This window comes from Oncorhynchus mykiss, chromosome 2 (genome assembly GCF_057628025.1).
Source record: "Oncorhynchus mykiss isolate SJ-2025 chromosome 2, ASM5762802v1, whole genome shotgun sequence".
Classification (NCBI taxonomy): Eukaryota; Metazoa; Chordata; class Actinopteri; order Salmoniformes; family Salmonidae; genus Oncorhynchus; species Oncorhynchus mykiss.
The window spans coordinates 77,623,146-77,644,605 of NC_143023.1; the positions used below are offsets into that span (position 1 = coordinate 77,623,146).

Here is a 21,460-nt window from a genome sequence, read left to right on the forward strand (position 1 = left end):
TTCGATTATAATCCATCCACATATATTCCCCCCCAAGCAGACACATCGATGGCCCTGAACAAATTTAATTTGACTCTATGTAAACTGGAAACCACATATCCTGAGGCTGCATTCATTGTAGCTGGAGATTTTAACAAGGCTAGTCTGAAAACAAGACTCCCTAAATTCTATCAGGCTATCGATTGTGCAACCAGGGCTGGTAAAACCCTGGATCATTGTTATTCTAACTTTCGCGACGCATATAAGGTCCTCCCCTGCCCTCCTTTCGGAAAAGCTGACCACGACTACATTTTGTTGCTTCCAGCCTATAGACGGAAACTAAAACTGGAAGCTCCTGTGCTCAGGTCTGTTCAACGCTGGTCCGACCAATCTGATTCCACACTTCAAGATTGCTTTGATCACATGGACTGGGATATGTTCCGCATTGCGTCAAACAACATCATTGACAAATATGCTGATTCGGTGAGCGAGTTTATTAGCAAGTGCATCGGCGATGTCGTACCCACAGAAACTATTAAAAGATTCCCAAACCAGAAACCGTGGATTGATGGCAGCATTCGAGCGAAACTGAAAGCGCGAACCACTGCTTTTAATCGGGGCAAGGTGACCGGAAACATGACCGAATACAAACAGTGGAGCTATTCCCTCCGCAAAGCAATCAAACAAGCTAAGCGTCAGTATAGAGACAAAGTAGAGTCGCAATTCAACGGCTCAAACACAAGAGGTATGTGGCAGGGTCTACAGTCAATCACGGATTACAAAAAGAAAACCAGCCCCGTCGCAGCACCGCCTGCTCCCAGACAGGTTAAACATCTTCTTTGCTCGCTTTGAGGACAATAGAGTGCCACGGACACGGCCCGCTACCAAAACCTGCGGACTCTCCTTCACTGCAGCCGACGTGAGTAAAACATTTAAACGTATTAACCCACGCAAGGCTGCAGGCCCAGACGGCATCCCCAGCCGTGTCCTCAGAGCATGCACAGACCAGCTGGCTGGTGTGTTTACGGACATATTCAATCAATCCTTATCCCAGTCTGCTGTTCCCACATGCTTCAAGAGGGCCACCATTGATCCTGTTCCCAAGAAAGCTAAGGTAACTGAGCTAAATGACTACTGATCCTCAACACCCCACAAGAGTGCGTTCTGAGCCCTCTCCTGTACTCCCTGTTCACCCACGACTGCGGCAACTGCTCCACCCACAACCGTAAGGCTCTCCAGAGGGTAGTGAGGTCTGCACAACGCATCACAGGGAGCAAACTACCTGCCCTCCAGGACACCTACACCACCCGATGTCACAGGAAGGCCATAAAGATCATCAAGGACAACAACCACCCGAGCCACTGCCTGTTCACCCCGTTATCATCCAGAAGGTGAGGTCAGTACAGGTGCATCAAAGCAGGGACTGAGAGACTGAAAAACAGCTTCTATCTCAAGGCCATCAGACTGTTAAACAGCCACAACTAACATTGAGTGGCTGCTGCCAACATACTGACACTTTAATAATGTAAAAATTGATGAAAATTGTATCACTGGCCACTTTAAATAATGCCACTTCATATAATGGTTACATACCCTACATTACTCATCTCATATGTCTATACTATACTATATACTATCTACTGCATCTTGCCATCTTGATGTAATACATGTATCACTAGCCACTTTAAACAATGCCACTTTTATATGTTTACATACCATACATTACTCATCTCATATGTATATACTGTACCCGATACCATCTACTGCATCTTGCCTATGCCGTTCTGTAACATCACTCATTCATATATTTGTATGTACATATTCTTCATTCCTTTACACTTGTGTGTATAAGGTAGTTGTTGTGAAATTCTTAGGTTAGATTACTCGTTGGTTATTACAAGCATTTCGTTACACTCGCATTAACATCTGCTAACCATGTGTATGTGACAAATAAAATTTGATTTGATTTTGAAGTGCCGACTTTTATTTTGAAGGTTTCCCATTACGATATAAAAAAAAACGTGACGTCATCACCAGTGCTGCTGCTAGCAGAATAGTTCGCGCTAATTAACGGTTGTCTGGGTCCATTTAACTTTTGTTTCTTATCAGTATATTTCACCCAGATGCAATATTTATTGTTTGTACTGTAGTCATATTTTGTTGGTTTATTGCCCGCTAATGTTCGTTGGCTGACTGGCTTCGTCCTGATCCAGGTGAAGATGAAGCGCTGCGATGCCCTCTGATTTTATATCCCTCAGCTCCGATCTCGACCTTAATTCCCCCAAATCCCTTTACTCTAAAGGTAAGAATTATATAAATGTTATCCCTTATGGCATAAATGCATTTGAACAGTTTTCCAATTGTTTTTGGACTATGACTGATTAACGGGTAGATAGCTAGCTAGATAACGTTAGCTAGTTGGCTAGCTAGATAACGTTAGCTAGCTAACGTTAGTACCGTTCGTTGGCTAAAGTATCCAGAGAACTGATGCGCGATAGCTAGTTAGCTAATGTGTGCATGATGGACAAACTATAGGGACCAACTAGCATCTAACGTTAGCTAGCAGCAGGAGGCGTGTTGTGTTATTGTTTTCCCTCGGGGCACTCGTTGTGGTTCGGTCCCATGACTATGGGCGGCGTGATATCTAAACGTTTTCTAAGGTTAGGTTCACGTTGTATAGTAACACACGTCTCCTCGATGTATTGTTTAATGTGGTTTAGCTAGTTGGCTACATTAGCCACCAGGCTCCATTGCCATGGCCCGGTAAACCAAATACCGAGAATCAGACTAGACCAGTTGGCAAGCATTTAGGCGCGTAACAGGTTAAAACCAGGTCATCTGCCTGGTGTGGAATGCGTGAAAGTGCCCCCCTTTTCGTTGTGTGCTTACAACTGTGTGTGTGTTTCTGGTTTTACTATCCATGTGGGTACCAGAAGTCCTCACAAGGATAGTTAAACAAAGAAAATTCGGACAAGAGGGGAAATGTCGCAGGTCCCCAAAAGGAAAAATGCGACTTTAGGTTAGGATAAATAGTATTTTGAATGGGAATCAATTGTTCGGTCACATGTTACAGTAAATAGCGAATTGGCAGGCCTTGTCAAAAGTTAAGTACGAATTTTAAGGTAGGTTCAGAAATCACACTATTCAGAATTATATTTAACATGATAGCTAGCTATATTATCAATATTATCTACCTACCTAATCTTATTGGTTTGAATAACATCTAGTCCCCATATTGAAACAATGTAACCCCTTTCGGTCTGAATAACAAAAGTGAAGTGCATTTTATTATTGGTATAATAGTAAGGTAGTAAGATAAATGTGTAGCTTGACCTACAAACCAGTTTCTTAGAAACATCTAATGTCCAAGTCTAGCTGTATCTTGTGTATCTCTGATTAGGCTACTTGGCCAGCTGATGTGGTGGGTGCTGACTGAGTTATGACTGATGCAAAGCTGCTCCTGTGATAACAGCTATGAACAGGCTTCCTTTTCCTCTGTCACTGCTCAGCCCACTCCTCCTCCAGTCCAGCTGTGTCCGGAAGTGATCAAAACCTGGGGGGTTCCAGTCAAAATACCTTCTACAGGTGGAAGATAAGACTGGCATATGTTGATAGTGGTGTCAACTCCTTGGCATAACTTTATAAAAAAACAGAATTATAGACACACTGCTGTCTTGGTGCATGAGGTCTGCTAGTGGTTTTGAACCTCACGTCTTATTCCTCATTGGCTAGTCATCTAGGACTAGTTAGGGGCTTGCAGCGAAGGAATGCTACTGTGTGTTTTGAGTTCTGTTTTCTGATGTAGGCCTAACGCAATGTTTTTTTCTTTCTTCTGAATTCTGAACTCTCTTTCCCCACAATCTACAGATGCCCTGTATATGGACTAGCCTACCTGCTGATACAATGGTTCAGACACATCTGTCCAGACCCTGTGTGTTGTACACTAATACGGCAGTATATTAAAGGCCCTGGCATGCTAACATGAGCTAGCCATATGGTGCTGCTGTCGAATGTGATGAGGAGTGTGTACCTTATTTATATGACAGTAATTGGCTAACTGGCGGCCCACGGGCCGACTTTGGCCCGGGGTGGTTTTATTTGACCACCCAAGTTTAATGAGCACAAAATATAAAAATGATTATTTATTGTCATTGTTGGACATGAGACTGTAAAAACACTAGGAAATCAGCTCGAAGTGATTTTAATTTAGCAATCTGTTCCCAAGTATTCTCACGCATAATAGACGTGATGGGATACAAATGTTAGCAAGGTTTGAAATGATTGTTTTTGTCGTATTATATCTGTTTGGGCTTCTTGCGGTCAATTTGCAGTTTACAAATTATTTGTAATTATCTTCTGACCTTCCGCCCAAAAAACAATCAGCCCGTGAATAGATCTAGGCTTTGCTATCCATGACCTAGTCAGCCTATTGTATTTCAATGTCTGGCTTTGTATTTGCAGTGAGTGCAGACTGCAGAGTGGGTAGGATCTTTGTCTTTTAATCTCATAGAACCAGACGTGTGTCTAAATATTGCATCCAAGCTGTAGCTGTGACGTCTGGCATGCATGATTACCTATGAGTTAAATATGCATGTTAGAAGACTGGGCATTGCTAGAGACTGGTGGATTTTTGGCACCCAGCTTGTGGGCTGGCAGTTGTAACATAAACACATTTCTGTGTCATCAAAGCAAAGGGCCAGCTGCGAGAGAAAAAAATAGTCTGACCGTTGGCTTGGCACAGCTTCAAAGCTAGTGTAATGTGAGCAGTGTGTAGCCAGCCGACAGCATAAGTATGTGGTGAGGTAATCGGATTGTAGTAGGGGAAGTATGCAAGACCTGGCTGACTTGTAGGCCTAGGCTAATAAAAGAGAATTGTTATAATCTAGGCCTATTGCTGTGCTTTTCCCCCCCACATCAAAATCTGTACAAATCACAATCTTTCTGTTGATTTCTTTCGTTTCATGCAAACATTATGGGGCTTTTGCAAATGTCTAATTTCCATAGCAAATTAGCAGATCCCACCTAGTATGGAGAACTAGAAGGAGAGAAATACTGTGGAATGGGTTTAGTGCCGAGGCAATGGGTTTAGTGCCTGGGCAATGGGTTTTGGTGGAGTGTAGTCTACCTCCAACCACATCAAGTAGGTATCGGTCAGTACTTGTAAAAATGTCCATTCTTTCATGCGTAACTTGTACCTATGGATATCGACAGTATCGACTGATACCGATTCAGTGTAGTCGGAGGTAGGCTACACTCTGCCGAAACTCATCGTCTCGGGACTCATCTCCATCGAGAAAGGTGGAGTTGAGAATTCTTGGTTAAGGTAGGACTAGCCTAAGCCTTTTGGTTTGGTCACTATGCTGCTGGGGTTGACTTATTACAGGCAGATCAGATGACTGCTTGCTAGGCTACATATGCTGGATGGATACGCTGCATATCCACAGTAGATATATCTGTGTCAGGATGTCGATGAGCTATGTTTCTTAGCAACCAGGCGACCTCTCACTCTTAGTGGTGGTGTTTGGTGCACTTTTAAACCCCGATTTCTCTCCTCTTCCTCACCAGAGTCTGTGTATGACCTCCTCCCTAAGGAGCTCCAGCTGCAGCCGTCCTCCTCCAAGACAGACACACCCACCATGAGTCAGAAGAGTGGGGGAGAGGCCGGTCCGCCCCCTTCTGCATCCCTGGCCTCAGGTAAGCCCCTCACTCTCAACCCACCAGCCTCACCTAGGATCAGATTACTCTCCTCATAACCTCACCTAGATCATTAGTAGGCAGAACATTAGGCTGACCTTAGATCAGTGTCTAGGGAACAACTCTCCACCCTTCCTGCTGAGTGCCTAGTGGTGGGTGCTAGTGGTGCTCTGTTGTGGGAAATTGAGTCTTCACCTCTGTAGGGCAAATGTAGGCCGTGGTTACTGTAGACAGGACAGGTGTGAGAGAGTGGGAATAAATATAGTTTAAATAAAAATTGAATGAGCGTGACCTTGGTCTATATATTCCTAAAGTCATATTAGGCTTTAGACTACTGTTGCCTGTAATCTGTCGCTCTAGAGTCTATAATCAAAATATAATTCTGTTTTGTTTTCATTCATTTGATTGTTCTATGTTTTCATCTCTCTTACATAGGGAGATGTAAATGAATCAAACCCATCACTAGAGACTGTATGTACTGCCAGTTTCTATTGTTACTTTTTATTCTCAGATGGTGGGAAGAGGTGAAAACAGCTGGTTATAATTAGCAAGGCAATTATCTTGTCCTTTTAGCACTTCTGAATTAGCATGCCTGTCTGGTATAGCCTTTCTGTGAAAAAGATAAGATGACGAGCATAAAGAAATATCTCAAGAGATCTTGTATTAGGCCTAGATTAGAACAAAATGATATGTGGTAGTGTCACCTCAGTGAATGGGGTATTAAAACAGAACGTGAAAATGGCAGAGTACTCATACCCAAGACTAGTAGACCACTTCCTTTTATCACAGGAAGCTGACTGAACTTGGTAGTCTTGTGGCTGCTGTCATTGTGCACAGTAAACCAGAAGTAGGTATAAGTTGACCCTAACCACTGATACAGGCTCCGATATATTCTTAACCCCCTTATTGGTTACTGTTAGGATTGGGGTGTAGGGTAGCGTGTCCCAGATCTATATGTGTTTTAGCCAACTCCTCTGACTCTCCTTGTCATGCCATACATGTGCCAGGCTAGGGTAATCTGATCCTAGATATGTGGTTACAGGCATCTTCTACCTCAAGCTCAGTTTTCCAAGTCTAGCTTGGGACCAGTCATCGCACTAGCTTTTCACACCAAACATATCTGCCACAGCTGTACTGAAGCACGACAAATCTATGAAGAGACAACTTAAAAAGTTATATCCTCACAACAGTATTTCATTGATTTCATTTGCGGATTGCCAGGAATTTCAGTCATGACTGATCAGCTCTTGTTGCTCATTGGCTGTCTCATTTGTATTGCAGGAAGTTTCCTCCCTCTGAGGCAGGGGGTGGCTGCATATAAAATGGCCTGCAGGTCACTGCTCCATAGGTCAGAGCCTTGTTTATTCTGTTGCCATGGCTACGCTCAGTCCAAACCCAATCCTCCAATTGGCATGTTCAGACCATTGTATAGGCCTAAGACTGTATGCACAAACTGCTCTAGCCTCACTCTACATTTAATTTGGCACCGCATCTTTAGTTTGCAAATTTGTCTGTTAAGAGGAAAGTCTTACTGACCAGATTTAGCTGTTTTTTGTTTCTGGCAATGTGTATGTAACAATTTTAGAAGCTTGCTTTAGTTTTTTGTAAACAAAGCATGTCAGTTTTGTCACGTTGATTTTTAAAGAGCAAGTTGTAGTAGGAATTAAACATTCCAATGGGGGAAACATGGGGCCTATTTGTACCATTCTCAACTTTAACTTCAGAAAATTTGATCAACACCAGAGAGCTCTGGCATGCACAGTGAGGGAATGTAGCCACACACAAAACATCCTCAAATGAATTTAGAGTTGGGAAGAAGGACATTTCTAGATAAATCATGGCCAAATTAAGCTGTTTGAATGGGACTGCTAGCCTGCCTTATATTGACATCTGTACTAACAATGCCAACTTCCACACTCCAGATGCCACCTCCTCCACTTCCAGCCCTTCTTCATCCTCCTCTCAAGACATGGGAGACCCCTGCACCACTGGCCCCAGACCCAGCACAGCCCCCTCTACCTCAGCCATGGAACAGCCCCAGCCCCCCCTCCTCCTCCACCATCCCAGCAGTGCCCCTAGAGAGGGTTCTGGAGACCCAGTGGTTTCAGAGATGCAGGGGGTAGAGGGAGCTCTGTCTACCCTTGGAGGTGGATGCTGCAGTGGGACCAGCTCTGGAACAGGAGGAGGAGACGCCGGAGCAGGGGGGGTGGGAGCCCAGCAGCAGCCCCAGAACACCCCCTCTAAGCGGAGGCCAGTGTTGAGCATCTCTCCCCCTCCAGAGGACCTATTTGATGACAGCAATATGTCCTGCCAGGAGGATCCAGCCCCGTCTGGGCCAGCAGGGCCAGACTCAGAACACAGCAGCAGCATCTGGGCCGACGACTCAGCCTCCAACTTCAGCCTGATCAGCTCCAGCTCCTACAACGACAACACAGAGGTCCCCCGCAAATCCCGTAAACGCACCCCCCGCCAGCGGCCCGGGCCCAAGCCTGCACCCCCAGAGGACAGCATGGACGTGTTTGATGCAGACAGTGCCAAGGCCCCACACTTTGTTCTGTCTCAGCTGGGACCAGACAAGGCCAGCCCCAAGCCCAGGTAGGTTGAATAGAATGCTAGTCCCAATACAACGCCAGACTTGATACATATCAATCAAGCATGGTTTATTAAAAATAGATACTTACAAACAAATATAAGACCCTGTTTCAGTTTAATACAATACACAAGAAAACAAGGTGTGTATCACCGTATCACAGTGAACCCAAACTGTACTGTACAGTACATGTGCAGAACAGTGTGTGTGTGTGTGCGCGCACACCTATCTCTCAGCAAAAAAAGAAACGTCCCTTTTTCAGTACCCTGTCTCAAGGTAATTAATTAAAATCCAAATTTTTTATTTATTTATTTTACCTTTATTTAACCAGGTAGGCAAGTTGAGAACAAGTTCTCATTTACAATTGCGACCTGGCCAAGATAAAGCAAAGCAGTTCGACAGATACAACGACACAGAGTTACACATGGAGTAAAACAAACATACAGTCAATAATACAGTATAAACAAGTCTATATACAATGTGAGCAAATTAGGTGAGAAGGGAGGTAAAGGCAAAAAAGGCCATGGTGGCAAGGTAAATACAATATAGCAAATAAAACACTGGAATGGTAGTTTTGCAATGGAAGAATGTGCAAAGTAGAAATACAAATAATGGGGTGCAAAGGAGCAAAATAAATAAATTAAATACAGTTGGGAAAGAGGTAGTTGTTTGGGCTAAATTATAGGTGGGCTATGTACAGGTGCAGTAATCTGTGAGCTGCTCTGACAGTTGGTGCTTAAAGCTAGTGAGGGAGATAAATGTTTCCAGTTTCAGAGATTTTTGTAGTTCGTTCCAGTCATTGGCAGCAGAGAACTGGAAAGAGAGGCGGCCAAAGAAAGAATTGGTTTTGGGGGTGACTAGAGAGATATACCTGCTGGAGCGTGTGCTACAGGTGGGAGATGCTATGGTGACCAGCGAGCTGAGATAAGGGGGGACTTTACCTAGCAGGGTCTTGTAGATGACATGGAGCCAGTGGGTTTGGCGACGAGTATGAAGCGAGGGCCAGCCAACGAGAGCGTACAAATAACTTCACAGATCTTCATTGTAAAGGGTTTAAACACTGTTTCCCATGCTTGTTCAATGAACCATAATAAAATGAATGAACATGCACCTGTGGAACGGTCGTTAAGATACTAACAGCTTACAGACGGTAGGCAATTATGGTCACAGTTATGAAAACTTAGGACACTACAGAGGCCTTTCTACTGACTGAAAAACAGGGTCCCTGCTGATCTGTGTGAACTTGGGCATGCTGCAAGGAGGCGTGAGGACTGCAGATGTGGCCAGGGCAATAAATTGCAATGTCCGTACTGTGAGACGCCTAAGACAGGGAGACGGGACAAACAGCTGATTGTCCTCGCAGTCGCAGACCACGTGTAACAACACCTGCACAGGATTGGTACAGCCGAACATCACACCTGCGGGACAGGTACAGGATGGCAACGACAACTGCCCGAGTTTCACCAGGAATGCACAATCCCTCCATCCAGTGCTCAGACTGTCCGCAATAGGCTGAGAGAGGCTGGACTGAGGCCTTCTAGGCCTGTTGTAAGGCAGGTCCTCAGCAGACATCACTGGCAACAATTTCGACCAATGAGCACAAACCCACCGTCGCTGGACCAGACAGGACTGGCAAAAAAGTGCTCTTCACTGACGAGTCGCGGTTTTGTCTCACCAGGGGTGATGGTCGGATTTGCGTTTATCGTCGAAGGAATGAGCATTACACAGAGGCCTGTACTCTTGAGCGGGATCGATTTGGAGGTGGAGGGTCCGTCATGGTCTGGGGCGGTGTGTCACAGCATCATTGGACTGAGCTTGTTGTCATTGCAGGCAATCTCAACGCTGTGCGTTACAGGGAAGACATCTTCCTCCCTCATGTGGTACCCTTCCTGCAGGCTCATCCTGACATGCCCTTCCAGCACGGCCAGGCACGACTCGAACACCATCATTACATTTGCCGTTGAGACAACAGTGGTAGTTGGCCTGATCACCAACAACAACAACGAGACAGCCTACAGGGAGGAGGTCAAGACAAAGGAGATGATTGTGGACTACAGGGAAAAGAGGACCGAGCATGCCCCCATTCTCATCGACAGGGCTGCAGTGTTGCAGGTTGAGAGCTTCAAGTTCCTTGGTGTCCACATCACCAACAAACTAACATGGTCCAAACACACCATGACAGACATGAAGCGGGCACGACAAAACCTATTCCCCCTCAGGAGACTGAAAAGATTTGGCATGGGTCCTCAGATCCCCAAAAGGTTTTTACAGCTGCACCATCGAGAGTATTCTGACTGGTTGCATCACTGCTTGGTATGGCAACTGCTTAGCCTCCGACCGTAAGGCACTACAGAGGGTAGTGCGAATGGCCCAGTACATCACTGGGGCCAAGCTTCCTGCCATCCAGGACTTAAATACCAGGTGGTGTCAGAGGAAGGCCCTGAAAATTGACTCCAGCCACTCTAGTCAGAGACTGTTCTCTCTGCTTCCACACGGCAAGCGGTACCGGAGCGCAAGGTCTTGGTCCAAGAGGCTTCTAAACGGCGTCCAAGCCATAAGACTCCTGAACATCTAATCAAATGGCTACCCAGACTATTCACATTGCCCCTCCCCTCTCCACACCACTGCCACTCTGTTGTAATCTATGCAAAGTCACTTCAATTAACTCTACCTACATGTACATACTACCTCAACTAATGGACAGTGCAGTTTTTGCTACTGCATTGTCGGTTAGGGGCTTGTAAGTAAGCATTTCACTGTAAGTCTACACCTGTTGTATTCGGGGGATGGGACGAATAAAATTTGATGGAACTTGTTCAGTTTATGTCTGTTATATGTTATTTCCATACAAATATGTACACGTTAAGTTTGCTGAAAATGAACACAGTTGACAATGAGAGGGTGTTTTATTTTTTTGCTGAGTTTATATAGATGTATAGTATCAGTCAAGTTTGAATACACCTACTCATTCCATGGTTTTTCTTTATTTGTACTATTTTGTACATTGGAGAATAATAGACATCAACTATGAAAACACATTTGGAATCATGTAGTAACCAAAAAAAGTGTAAAACAAAGCTGTCATCAAGGCAAAGAAGCCACCTTTTGCCCCGATGACAGCTTTGCACAGTCTTGGCATTCTTTCAACCAGCTTCACCTGGAATGCTTTTCCAATGATCTTGAAGGAGGTCCCACGTGCTGAGCACTTGTTGGCTGCTTGTCCTTCACTCTGCGGTCTAACTCATCTCAATTGGGTTGAGGTCGGGTATTTGTGGAGGCCAGGTCATCTGATGCAGCACTCCATCACTCTCCTTCTTGGTCAAATAGCCCTTACCCAGCCTGGAGGTGTGTACCAGTCTTGGAATTGTGTCAACTCGCTACCCAACTCGCTTTACTTGTGACATATTGTTAAATGCACTAAAGAGGGACAATGGGTACATATTGAAGATGCACATGCTCATCCCCAGAATCCCGTCAGGGATGTCCTTGTCCCATCGCGCTCTAGCGACTCCTGAGTTGTGTTTGGGAGGACAGACGGCTCTCGACCTTCGCCTCTCCCGAGTCCGTACGGTAGTTTCAGCAATGGGACAAGACTGTAACTACCAATTGGATACCATGGAATTTTGGGGAGAAAAAAGGGGCACTTTTTATTTATTTTGGACTGAACAAAAATATAAATGTAACGTGTTGGTCCCATGAAAAAATAAAAAAGCTGATCCCAGAAATGTTCCATATGCACCTTGTGCACCTTGTGCTGGGGAGAATAAAAGGCCACTCTAAAATGTAATGTTTTGTCATGACACAGTTGTCTCAAATTTTGAGGGAGCTTGCAATTGGTATGCTGACTGCAGGAATGTCCACCAAAGCTGTTGCCAGATTATTTTATATTAATTACTCTACCATAGGTGGCCTCCAACATCATTTTAGAGAATTTGACAGTATGTCCATCCAGCTTCACAACCGCAGACCATATGTAACCACACCAGCCCAGGACCTCCACATCCGGCTTCTTCACCTGCGGGATCGTCTGAGACCAGCCACCCGTAGAGCTGATGTAACTGTGGGTTTGCACAAACTGTCAGAAACCACCTCAGGGAAGCTCATTTGAGTACTCGTCGTCCTCACCAGGGTCTTGACCTGACTGCAGTTCGGTATCGTAACCGACTTCCGTGGGCAAATGCTCACCTTCGGTGGCTACTGGCACGCTGGAGAAGTTTGCTCTTCACAGATAAATCACGGTTTCAACTGTACCGGGCAGATGGCAGACAGTGTATTGTGTTGTGTGGGTGAGCCCCGTGGTGGGGTTATGGTTTGGGCAGGCATAAGTTACGGACAACCAAAATAATTGCATTTTATTGATGGCAATTTGAATGCACAGAGATACCTCCATCACCATGTTTCAGCATGATAATGCACAGCTCCATTAGAAGAGTGGGATAACATTCCAAAGTCTACAATCAACAGCCTGATCAACTCTATTCCGAAGGAGATGTCGCGCTGCATGAGACAAATGGTGGTCACACCCGATACAGACGTGTTTTCGGATCCACGCCCCTACTTGTGTTTTTTTTAAGGTATCTGTGACCAACAGATATATCTATGTTCCCAGTCATGTAAAATCCATAGATTTAGGGCTTAATGAATTTATTTGTGTTGCGTGTTCTCCAGTTCTCTGGAGGCTGGGTGCCTGCTGAAGGGATGTCTTCTGTCAGGTCAGTACCCCCAGAAGAGTGAGGGTAAGGAGCTGAAGATCCTGTTGCAGCCAGAGACCCAGCACCGGGCACGCTACCTGACTGAGGGCAGCCGCGGCTCTGTCAAAGACCGCACCCAACAGGGCTTCCCCACAGTCAAGGTGAGACGCTTTCTTTTTCCAACCATTTTAAATAAACTATATTAGCCATTAGGTTGATTTAGTCTTTTAAGCTGTGTTGCACTCTCAACTCTACTCACCAACTTCTCTCTCCAGTTGGAGGGTGTCAGTGAGCCGGTGGTGCTGCAGGTGTTTGTGGCCAGTGACACAGGCAGAGTGAAGCCTCATGGGTTCTACCAGGCCTGCAGGGTGACAGGCCGAAATACCAAAGCCTGCAAAGAAGTGGACATCGAGGGAACCACTGTCATAGAGGTCCCCCTGGAGCCCAGCAACGCCATGTCACTGGCGTAAGGGACCTATTAATTGATGCGTTGTTGAAATATCAGCGTGTTACTGTGTGTTTGTTTCACCATCTGAACATTTTGTAACATTGAATCTTGACAGGGTTGACTGTGTGGGGATCCTGAAGCTGCGTAACGCGGACGTGGAGGCTCGTATTGGGGTTGCCGGGTCCAAGAAGAAGAGCACCCGGGCCAGGCTGGCCTTTAGAGTCAACATCCCGCATGCTGATGGGTCTGTCCTTACCCTGCAGACCACCTCCTCACCCATCCTCTGCAGTGAGTCAACTACCACCGTATTCATACAAACACAAATAACTACTGGGTATCCAGACTTTAAAGTAAATTTGGATGTATATGTGCTTGTTTGATGTTCATTCAATGCAGTGCGTTCATGTCGGGCTGGAACAAAAGCTGGCACAACACGTAGCTCCAATAGTAGGATTTTGTGGACCGCAATTATTCATACTCTGCTGTGTCCTTCCCCAGCCCAGCCAGCGGGGGTGCCAGAGATCCTGAAGAAGAGTCTCCACAGCTGTTCAGTGAGAGGAGGAGAGGAGCTCTTCATCATAGGGAAGAACTTCCTCAAAGGAACCAAGGTCATATTCCAGGAGAACCCAGCAGGTGCCAGCACTAACCTGCCTGTCTTCTTCCTTTCTTTCCTGTCCTCTTTTCCCTTTCCTCATATCCCTTTCTGTGATGTCTCCTCATTGAGTGGCTTTAAAAATCTCTCTATATATTGATAAAACATTGATTTGTTTCCAGATGATAACTTGTGGCAGGCCGAGGCAGAGATTGACATGGAGCTGTTCCATCAGGTAGCCCATTGATATCATAGCATGAGAGATGCATATGGCTCATGAGCTGACTTTGTCCTAATGATGATGTTGTTTCCTCTAGAATCATGTGATAGTGAAGGTTCCTCCCTACCACAACCTGTCTGTCTCCTCTCCTGTCTCTGTGGGCGTCTACATCATGACCAATGCCGGGAGGTCACATGACGTACAGCCCTTCACATATACCCCAGACTCAGGTGTGCCCTGCTAAGAAAGGAGTGATGAAGGGTTCACTAAGGCTCCCTCTATGGTATACAAGGCGTGTGTTTCTCTCTCTTGGTCAACCTGCTTTTTTGTTCTGTCCCACACCAGAGCACTCCCTGGACATGTCTGTGAAGACAGAGGGGTCTTCTCTGGCTAAGGCCTGCACCTTCCAGGACCAGATCAAGTCTCTGGCCTCTGACCCTGCCCAGTCTGCTGGTGAACTGGTCAAACGACAGGAGGTCACCCCTATGGAGGTCTCCAGCAATACTCCATCCACAGCACTCTTCAAGGTAGGAGAAATATACCGGTTATGTTTATCCCAGGATCCTTGATTGTACATTTAGATCAGGTGGTTTGGCTGGGACGTCACTCTTCAGTTGTATCAATAAAAGAAGACATCGGGATCCAGAGTCATTGGGCAAATTGTAGGGAAGTGTGTAGATTCTAGAAAATATTTAATTCCTCTCTTTTTGTCTCCTTCCTTTAGCCGTCATCTGACACCCTCGTCTCGGTCCAGCAAACCCTGGAGCTGAGCTCCAGCACCCCGCCTAGCACTGAGTCCTTCCCCAGCCCCATGCCTCTCCAGCCTGGGGAGGTTGACTTCCCCCAGTCCCAAGTCTTCCCCTCCCTGGAGCCCCTCTGCACCATCCAGAAGCAGGACATCGCCCCCACCACCTCCTTCCCTGTCTCCAGCGACAACACCACCCTCCCCCCTGTCCCCCCAGAGGTACCCCAGCAGTTTCTCCGGGACCCCCAGGAGAGCCTGCCTCAAGATTCCTCCAACCCCAGCAGTGAGGTGGTGGTAGTGGGCATGTCCCAGATGGCACCCCAGTCCCAGCTCCCCCTGTTCCCCCAGGACGGGGTGGCACAGCTGGAGAGGGCAGTAAGGGAACTCCAGGCAGGGGGAAGCGACCTGGTACAACAGGTTATGGAGGCAGCAGTGGCTCAACAGCAGCTCAACTCAGTGTTGTACAGCCCCACACCCTCCACTGACTCACTGCAGCAACACGTACAGGACACCATGAACAGCCTGAGACTGGGGGGAGCTGAGGGCTCTCTGGCCACACAACACCTACAGATACAACAGCAACAACAGCAGATCCTTGGCAACATGCATCAACAGCAGCAGCAGTTACATCAACAGCAAGTCCTTGGCAACATACAGCTACAACAGCAATTATTATTACAGCCACAGGATCAACAACTGCAGCAACAGATACTGGGTAACCTACAACAACATCAACAGTTTCAACAGCAGCAGCAGGTACTTGGCAACATACAGCTACATGATCATCAACAACTTCAGCAGCAGCAACAAGTACTGGACAACCTACAACATCAAAACCAAGCACTAGGCAACCTGCAACAGCACCAGCTACATCAGCAACAGTTACAACAGCAGCTCCAGACTGAGTTCCTCCAGCCCCAGATCCACTCCTCATCTCAGCCCCAGCAGCAGCCTGTGTCTCTCCTCCAGCAGGCTGGGGAGCTGCTCACCATCCAGACCTCCAGCTTCCCCCAGGAGCCCCCATCCCACTCCTCTCCTCCCCAGCAGCTCTTCCAGTCCCCCAGGCCTCTGTCAGAGACCTCCAGCCCCCAGCACCAGGCAGCCCTGCTGCAGAACACTCTGACTGTGCTGACCAGTGGTAGCCTCAGTCAGGAGCAGCAGGCCACAGGGTCCACACTGTTCCTTTCTCCCAACACCCTCTCTAACCAGGGTAGTCAACAGCAGCTAGCGTTCCTGTCCTCCATGGAGACATCAGCCTGTGAGCCCCAGACAATGTCAATGTTCCAGGCCCAGCAGCAGCAGAGCACCCCCATGGACCATCAACAGTCCCTTCAGCAGACACAACTACAGCAAACCCAGCAGATTCCCATGGCTCAGCAGAGCTCCTTGTTCCAGACTAGCACTCTGCCCCCCAGCCAGCACCCTCAGCCCCAGCCCACCGGCCTCCTCCTCTGCACCGCCTCCCTCAAACCCCAGGCTCTGCCCCCAGCCCTCCTCTTTAGTACCCAGTCCCAGGGCCCCTCCATGGGCAACAACAGCACCCCTTGCCCCCAGGACACCCCTGCTTCCCTCTTGTTCTCCCAGCCCACCATGGTGGGGGTCAGGGTTGAGGTAGCCCAGACGGACCCAGTGGAGCCCATGTTATTCCAGGACCAGAGCTCCTCTGTAGGGGGGACCCCTGCCTCCAGAAATACCCCTCCGCAGGGTCTGTTCCAGGGGCAGCAACCTATGCAGGTGGGCTCCAGCTCAGTTAATGGCCCTCCCAGCCAGCAGGTGGAGCTGTTCCTGCCACAGGGTTCTCTTTCTGGTCTGCAGGGCAGCATGGCTACACAGGAACTAGGAAACCAGGCTGCAGCAGGGGAAACTATCTTTGTAATGCAGAGTGGGTTGGGGGTTGTGGGACTGCAAAGTACCACATCCTCCCCTGGTAAGAGACCCCCAGAGCAGCTGTTCCAGACGGGAGTGAGCGGGAACGTTGGCCAGCCAGTAGGACAACCCAACCTGTTTGTGTTTGGCCTCCAGAACGGTGAGACTGCTTTACCTGACAGGATCAGTACTCCGCATGGACAATAGTAGAGGAATATTTACTTACTTGATATATAATACCCCAATTGATACATTTTAAGAGTCTTTGTGTGACATCCTTCTTTCTCCTCAGATTCCTCCCAGCTGATGACGTCCTCTGGTTCTACAATGTCTGCCCAGAGCCAGCCCCAGAACCACAACCCTTTGCAGGCCAGCCACATCCAGCCTCTCATGGACCCAAACATGGCCCAGACCGCCACACCCATGCAGACTAATCTTCAGACACCTATGCAGACTGGTCTACAAAACGCCATGAGTAGCTTAGAAAATGCCTTGCAGGCCAACCTACAGACCCCAATGCAGACCAACATACAGACTACCATAGAAACAACCCCCATGCAGACCAACCTCCAGACCCCCATGCAGACCAACCTCCAGACCCCCATGCAGACCAACCTCCAGACCCCCATGAACGCCTCCCAGAACATGGAGAAGATAGAGGACCTGCTGGAGAGCCTACAGGAGCAGTGATCTTTACTGGGACCACCGATACACTGATGGGGGTTCTAGTGACTTCTGCCCACTCTTTGAACCGCAGACTGGGCCAGGTTGTGTCTGCTGCTTACAATACAACCCCTCCAAGCAACACAGATATGGAGAATGGGGGTAGAGATGTCTGGCCATGCTATGAACCCCCTAAGAACATGAAGTAATGAAGACATTTTAAAGATTTTATCAGACGTGCTTGTGTACCCCTAGCTCATATTTTGATGAGTGTCTGTACATGCATTGATAGACAGACGGCCGGGCAGACGGCGTTATGAGGGATTGGTTGAGTGACTACTCCTCTTGCTGGATCAGAGGACATTAACTTCTGTATCCATCAGTCTCACATGCAGTGGTTCTTCTATTTCATACTGTGTTATTGATGGCCTAACATGGGGGGGGGGATACAGAAAGCTGGAGCAAAAGAGAAAGACAGCTGGTGGATAGATTGTGAGATTTAAAAGCGAGAGAGTGAAAGAGAAGGGCAGCCAGATGAAGGCATCTTGCTGTGTTCTTGTGTACAGCACAGCTTCAGTCAGATCATACAGCAGTCAGTGTATCTGTCCAACATATCTCATATCTCTTCTTTTGGCAATTCCCATAGTCTGCGTTTAGTTGTGTATTAGTACACACAGGCTTTCTCCATTGTAAATGCTTAGTTTGCGTATGTTCTGCAACTTGTGTTTGTGGGGGAATTTTAGAATTTGATTTGGAAGCATTTCCAGTATATTGTGAAAGGAAGGATGCTTTCTACTGGGGAAAGTGAAGCGTTGTGTGGTGTTATAAACATTAAGCACTTTATAAACTGTCTTGTGTGACCAGCCAATCCTTATATCCATCCAGAGGCTCTGGGGTTAGAGCACATGTACTTGTTGACCTCCATTTAAATAACCATTGTAATGCTTTTTGTCACAGTATACATTTTAACACATTGTCCATGCATTTATACATTTTAACACATTGTCCATGCATTTATACATTTTAACACATTGTCCATGCATTTATACATTTTCACCATATTTTTTGAGATTTTTCTAAAGATGTTTTTGTCTTAGTGTTGAATTCATCTGAAGCCTATTTATATCAAGTGATCCAGCCAGTGTCTGTCTGTCAATTCAGTCGGATTTCCCATAGTGAGCATACAGTCTTCGTTTTGATGTCTGTGTGTAACTAGCTCCTGTTCGTAGGCTTGCATATCTCTGCCTACACCCCCACAAAACATTTATAATTTAAGTCAATACATTGTGTGTACACATACATGAGTGGGTGTGTCATTTTTCTAAAAGATTTACAGCATATTGCTATCTGTAGCCAACAATTTACTGTGTACTGTAACAATCTGCGTAATTTAACAGACTGTGTTTTACCTTGTCTTGTGTGTGGTTGTAGTTTTTAGTTGGTTTCTGGTTCATGTACTGACAGATGTTGAACTAGTACTGCCAGTGTTCAGGGCAGAGCTGTGCGAAATAGACACGCAGTACCTCTCCCATGCAACGTCACTAGGGACTCACAGCAACACAAAGGCTGTTCCAATATCCACACTAGCATACCATTTCCTATGGACTTCCACAGCCAAAGTACTCTATTAGTATGCTATGCCTGTATGGGCATTGGAACATGCGCTTAAAATCTCTTACTTTGGCTGTTTAGACGGGCCACTCAATTCTGATCTTTTTCCACTAATTGGTATTTTGACAGATCTTTTTCAGTGCTGATCTGATTGGTCAAAAGACCAATTAGTGAAAAAAATGTCAATTGGTCTGCCTATCTAAACACAGCCATGGAGAGAGCCATTCTCATGTTATCTATGGTGCTATGTGCAGATGTGATGGACACTTCTAATGCGATGTTTATACTAATATTTTCTACTCATATCAACAGAACTGATATTAATCTTGTGGTTCAGTCTTGTGTTTCTATAGCGATGGCTGTGAGCAGGCAGCGTGAGGCGTGTGTATCTGGACTTACTGAAAACAAATGTTCTTTTCAAAACATCCTAATGTTTGTTAACTCATTTACTCTGTTTACTCATTTTTTTAACTAATTTTAAATAATGCAGCTTTCATGGATATTAAGTGTTTTTGTACAAATATTTTAAAATTACATTTGTAAGGTACTCTCCCAACAGTTTTGCCTCTTCTGTCATTTCCATGCAAATGAATATGCATTTGAACCCATGTTGCTCTACCCTGCTTTAGATTAAAGGTGATACTGCTATTCCATATCCAATAAGCAGTAGTCTGTTTTGACATATTGACATAAACAGATGGAATGACAACTTTTCAGTTGTTGCTCAGATCCTCATGTAGGCATTTGACATTTCATATTTTCTCATTCTGTCCTGAGAAAGTATCTACTCCATATACAGATGTTTTCACCCATGAGCCAGATTACATGATGTTCTGATGTACAGTATATCATTGTTAAACTGTTGGATGAACTCCAGTGTACAGTTAGGTGTGTATACTACCAGATGTCTTCATGTAGAACACGGGCCAACAGTAGTAAACTCATTCTAAGCTAATCATACATTTTGAAATGGACACCGTTCCAGCATATAAGTTATTTATTCTCACAGATAATGTATACTATTTTGAACACAATTGGTTTCACCTATCCAAAATGTCAGTTTGTCCTAAACACAACAGATGATCACATCTCTAAATACTGATGTTCACGCCTCCATTCTATTTCAATGGGGGATTTTCAAGAGCACATAATGTGGCATAGTAATGCCATACAAATAGATGAAGCCAACCTCTTGAGTATCTCCTCTCTGTAATGAATGTAGCTTTTCCTTCAGTGAGAAATCTGTTAGTACCGGACCAATTCTGTTTTTAGAGAAAATATTTGAGGTATCCTAATATTGACCCTTTGGTATGTTGGACGTGTGGAAATACATTATTTTGTGGTTCTAATGTCTTGTTTCATGTTCCAAGACCTGTCACACTCACTTTGATGTATCTATTGCTTAACTGTTTGAATTCATCACATTCATCTGAAAATAGCACACACATGGTCTCCATCCACAAATCAGTTGTCATTATCTCATGTTGAAATGTGAGATAGGGGGGGATCAGTTGTGAAGTTCTGTGTGCCTTGAAAAACCATCAGTGTAGTATGTTTACCAGATTCCCTTTGTGTCGTGAGTCAAGACTGCACATCTCCCTTGTCTAATGTTCTATGTCTAGATGAACTCTGACTTGTCATTCTTCAGTCTAGTGTCAGTGATCTGCTTTTAGTTCCATGACCACCTTAACCAATGCAGTGTGATTTAATGTCATCCATCCCTGGTTGCAATACTACAAATGTGATCACCTTCACTCTTGAACTGCTGTGCAGCTTAACACAAACTATACATGTTTGTTTCTATCCTAATTTCAGGACTGTTGAGATTCATAGTTGTGAGATGGAAAAAGGTGATTGTTCTGATTAGATGTTGCAGAAAGCTCTTGTTGGTGTGTGCTTGTCAGTATTACTGTTGCTGTGAAGAGCTTGACATGAGATCAAAAGGAGAAGTGATAAGCATTTATCAGTTTCAGTATCTATTCAGGCAATGCGTCAGACGTTACCCTCTGTTTTGTCATACATAAATGTATTTTTGTGGTGTATATTTCTCATTCTGCTGCTACATGATGAGTAAATAAAGATGAAGGTCTTTGCTTCAACTGTTTTCTTCTGGGTCAATGGTGGCTGGATATTAAAATGTACTTAATTTAGTGAACTCAAACACAAGATGTAGGGACATAAGTAGGCCTAATAGTTCTACATTTGAACAAAGTATCTGCACAAGTATACTAAACATTTCACACGTTTCACAATACATCAGAAATGTATATTTGAACTCAAGGGGATTTCAGTCATGTCGATTCCAGAAGGTTCATTTGATCACTGCTGAGGCTCCTGGGTCGTACTTCCAAGCCAGTCACT

General features: G+C 45.7%; 2 protein-coding genes across 12 annotated transcripts in view; one reads left to right on the plus strand and one right to left on the minus strand.

Annotated features, from left to right (window-relative positions):
- The first annotated feature begins 1,980 nt into the window (after positions 1-1,980).
- Positions 1,981-21,198, plus strand: nfat5a (nuclear factor of activated T cells 5a). Of its 2 annotated transcripts, XM_021572750.3 has the most exons (12): positions 1,981-2,281; positions 5,545-5,673; positions 7,596-8,268; positions 12,932-13,115; positions 13,230-13,420; positions 13,518-13,690; positions 13,901-14,035; positions 14,177-14,229; positions 14,312-14,444; positions 14,560-14,741; positions 14,939-16,985; positions 17,118-21,198. In XM_021572750.3, the coding sequence occupies exons 1-12, from the start codon at positions 2,212-2,214 to the stop codon at positions 17,513-17,515; spliced, it is 4,368 nt and encodes a 1,455-aa protein (XP_021428425.3). In that variant the 5' UTR covers positions 1,981-2,211; the 3' UTR covers positions 17,516-21,198. The 2 variants fall into 2 exon arrangements, with proteins under 2 accessions (XP_021428425.3, XP_021428432.3); XM_021572757.3 differs by lacking the exons at positions 1,981-2,281; positions 5,545-5,673 and adding an exon at positions 6,960-7,021.
- The window catches only part of LOC110496686 (NACHT, LRR and PYD domains-containing protein 3), a 31,472-nt gene continuing 30,090 nt past the window's right edge, over positions 20,079-21,460 (minus strand). For all 10 annotated transcript variants that reach the window (XR_016488470.1, XR_016488476.1, XR_016488469.1 and 7 more), the window contains one exon: positions 20,079-21,460. Coding sequence is in view for 6 of the 10 variants with exons in the window: in XM_090208402.1 (XP_090064528.1) it covers positions 21,391-21,460 (70 nt within the window). In the remaining 4 variants the exon portion in view is untranslated.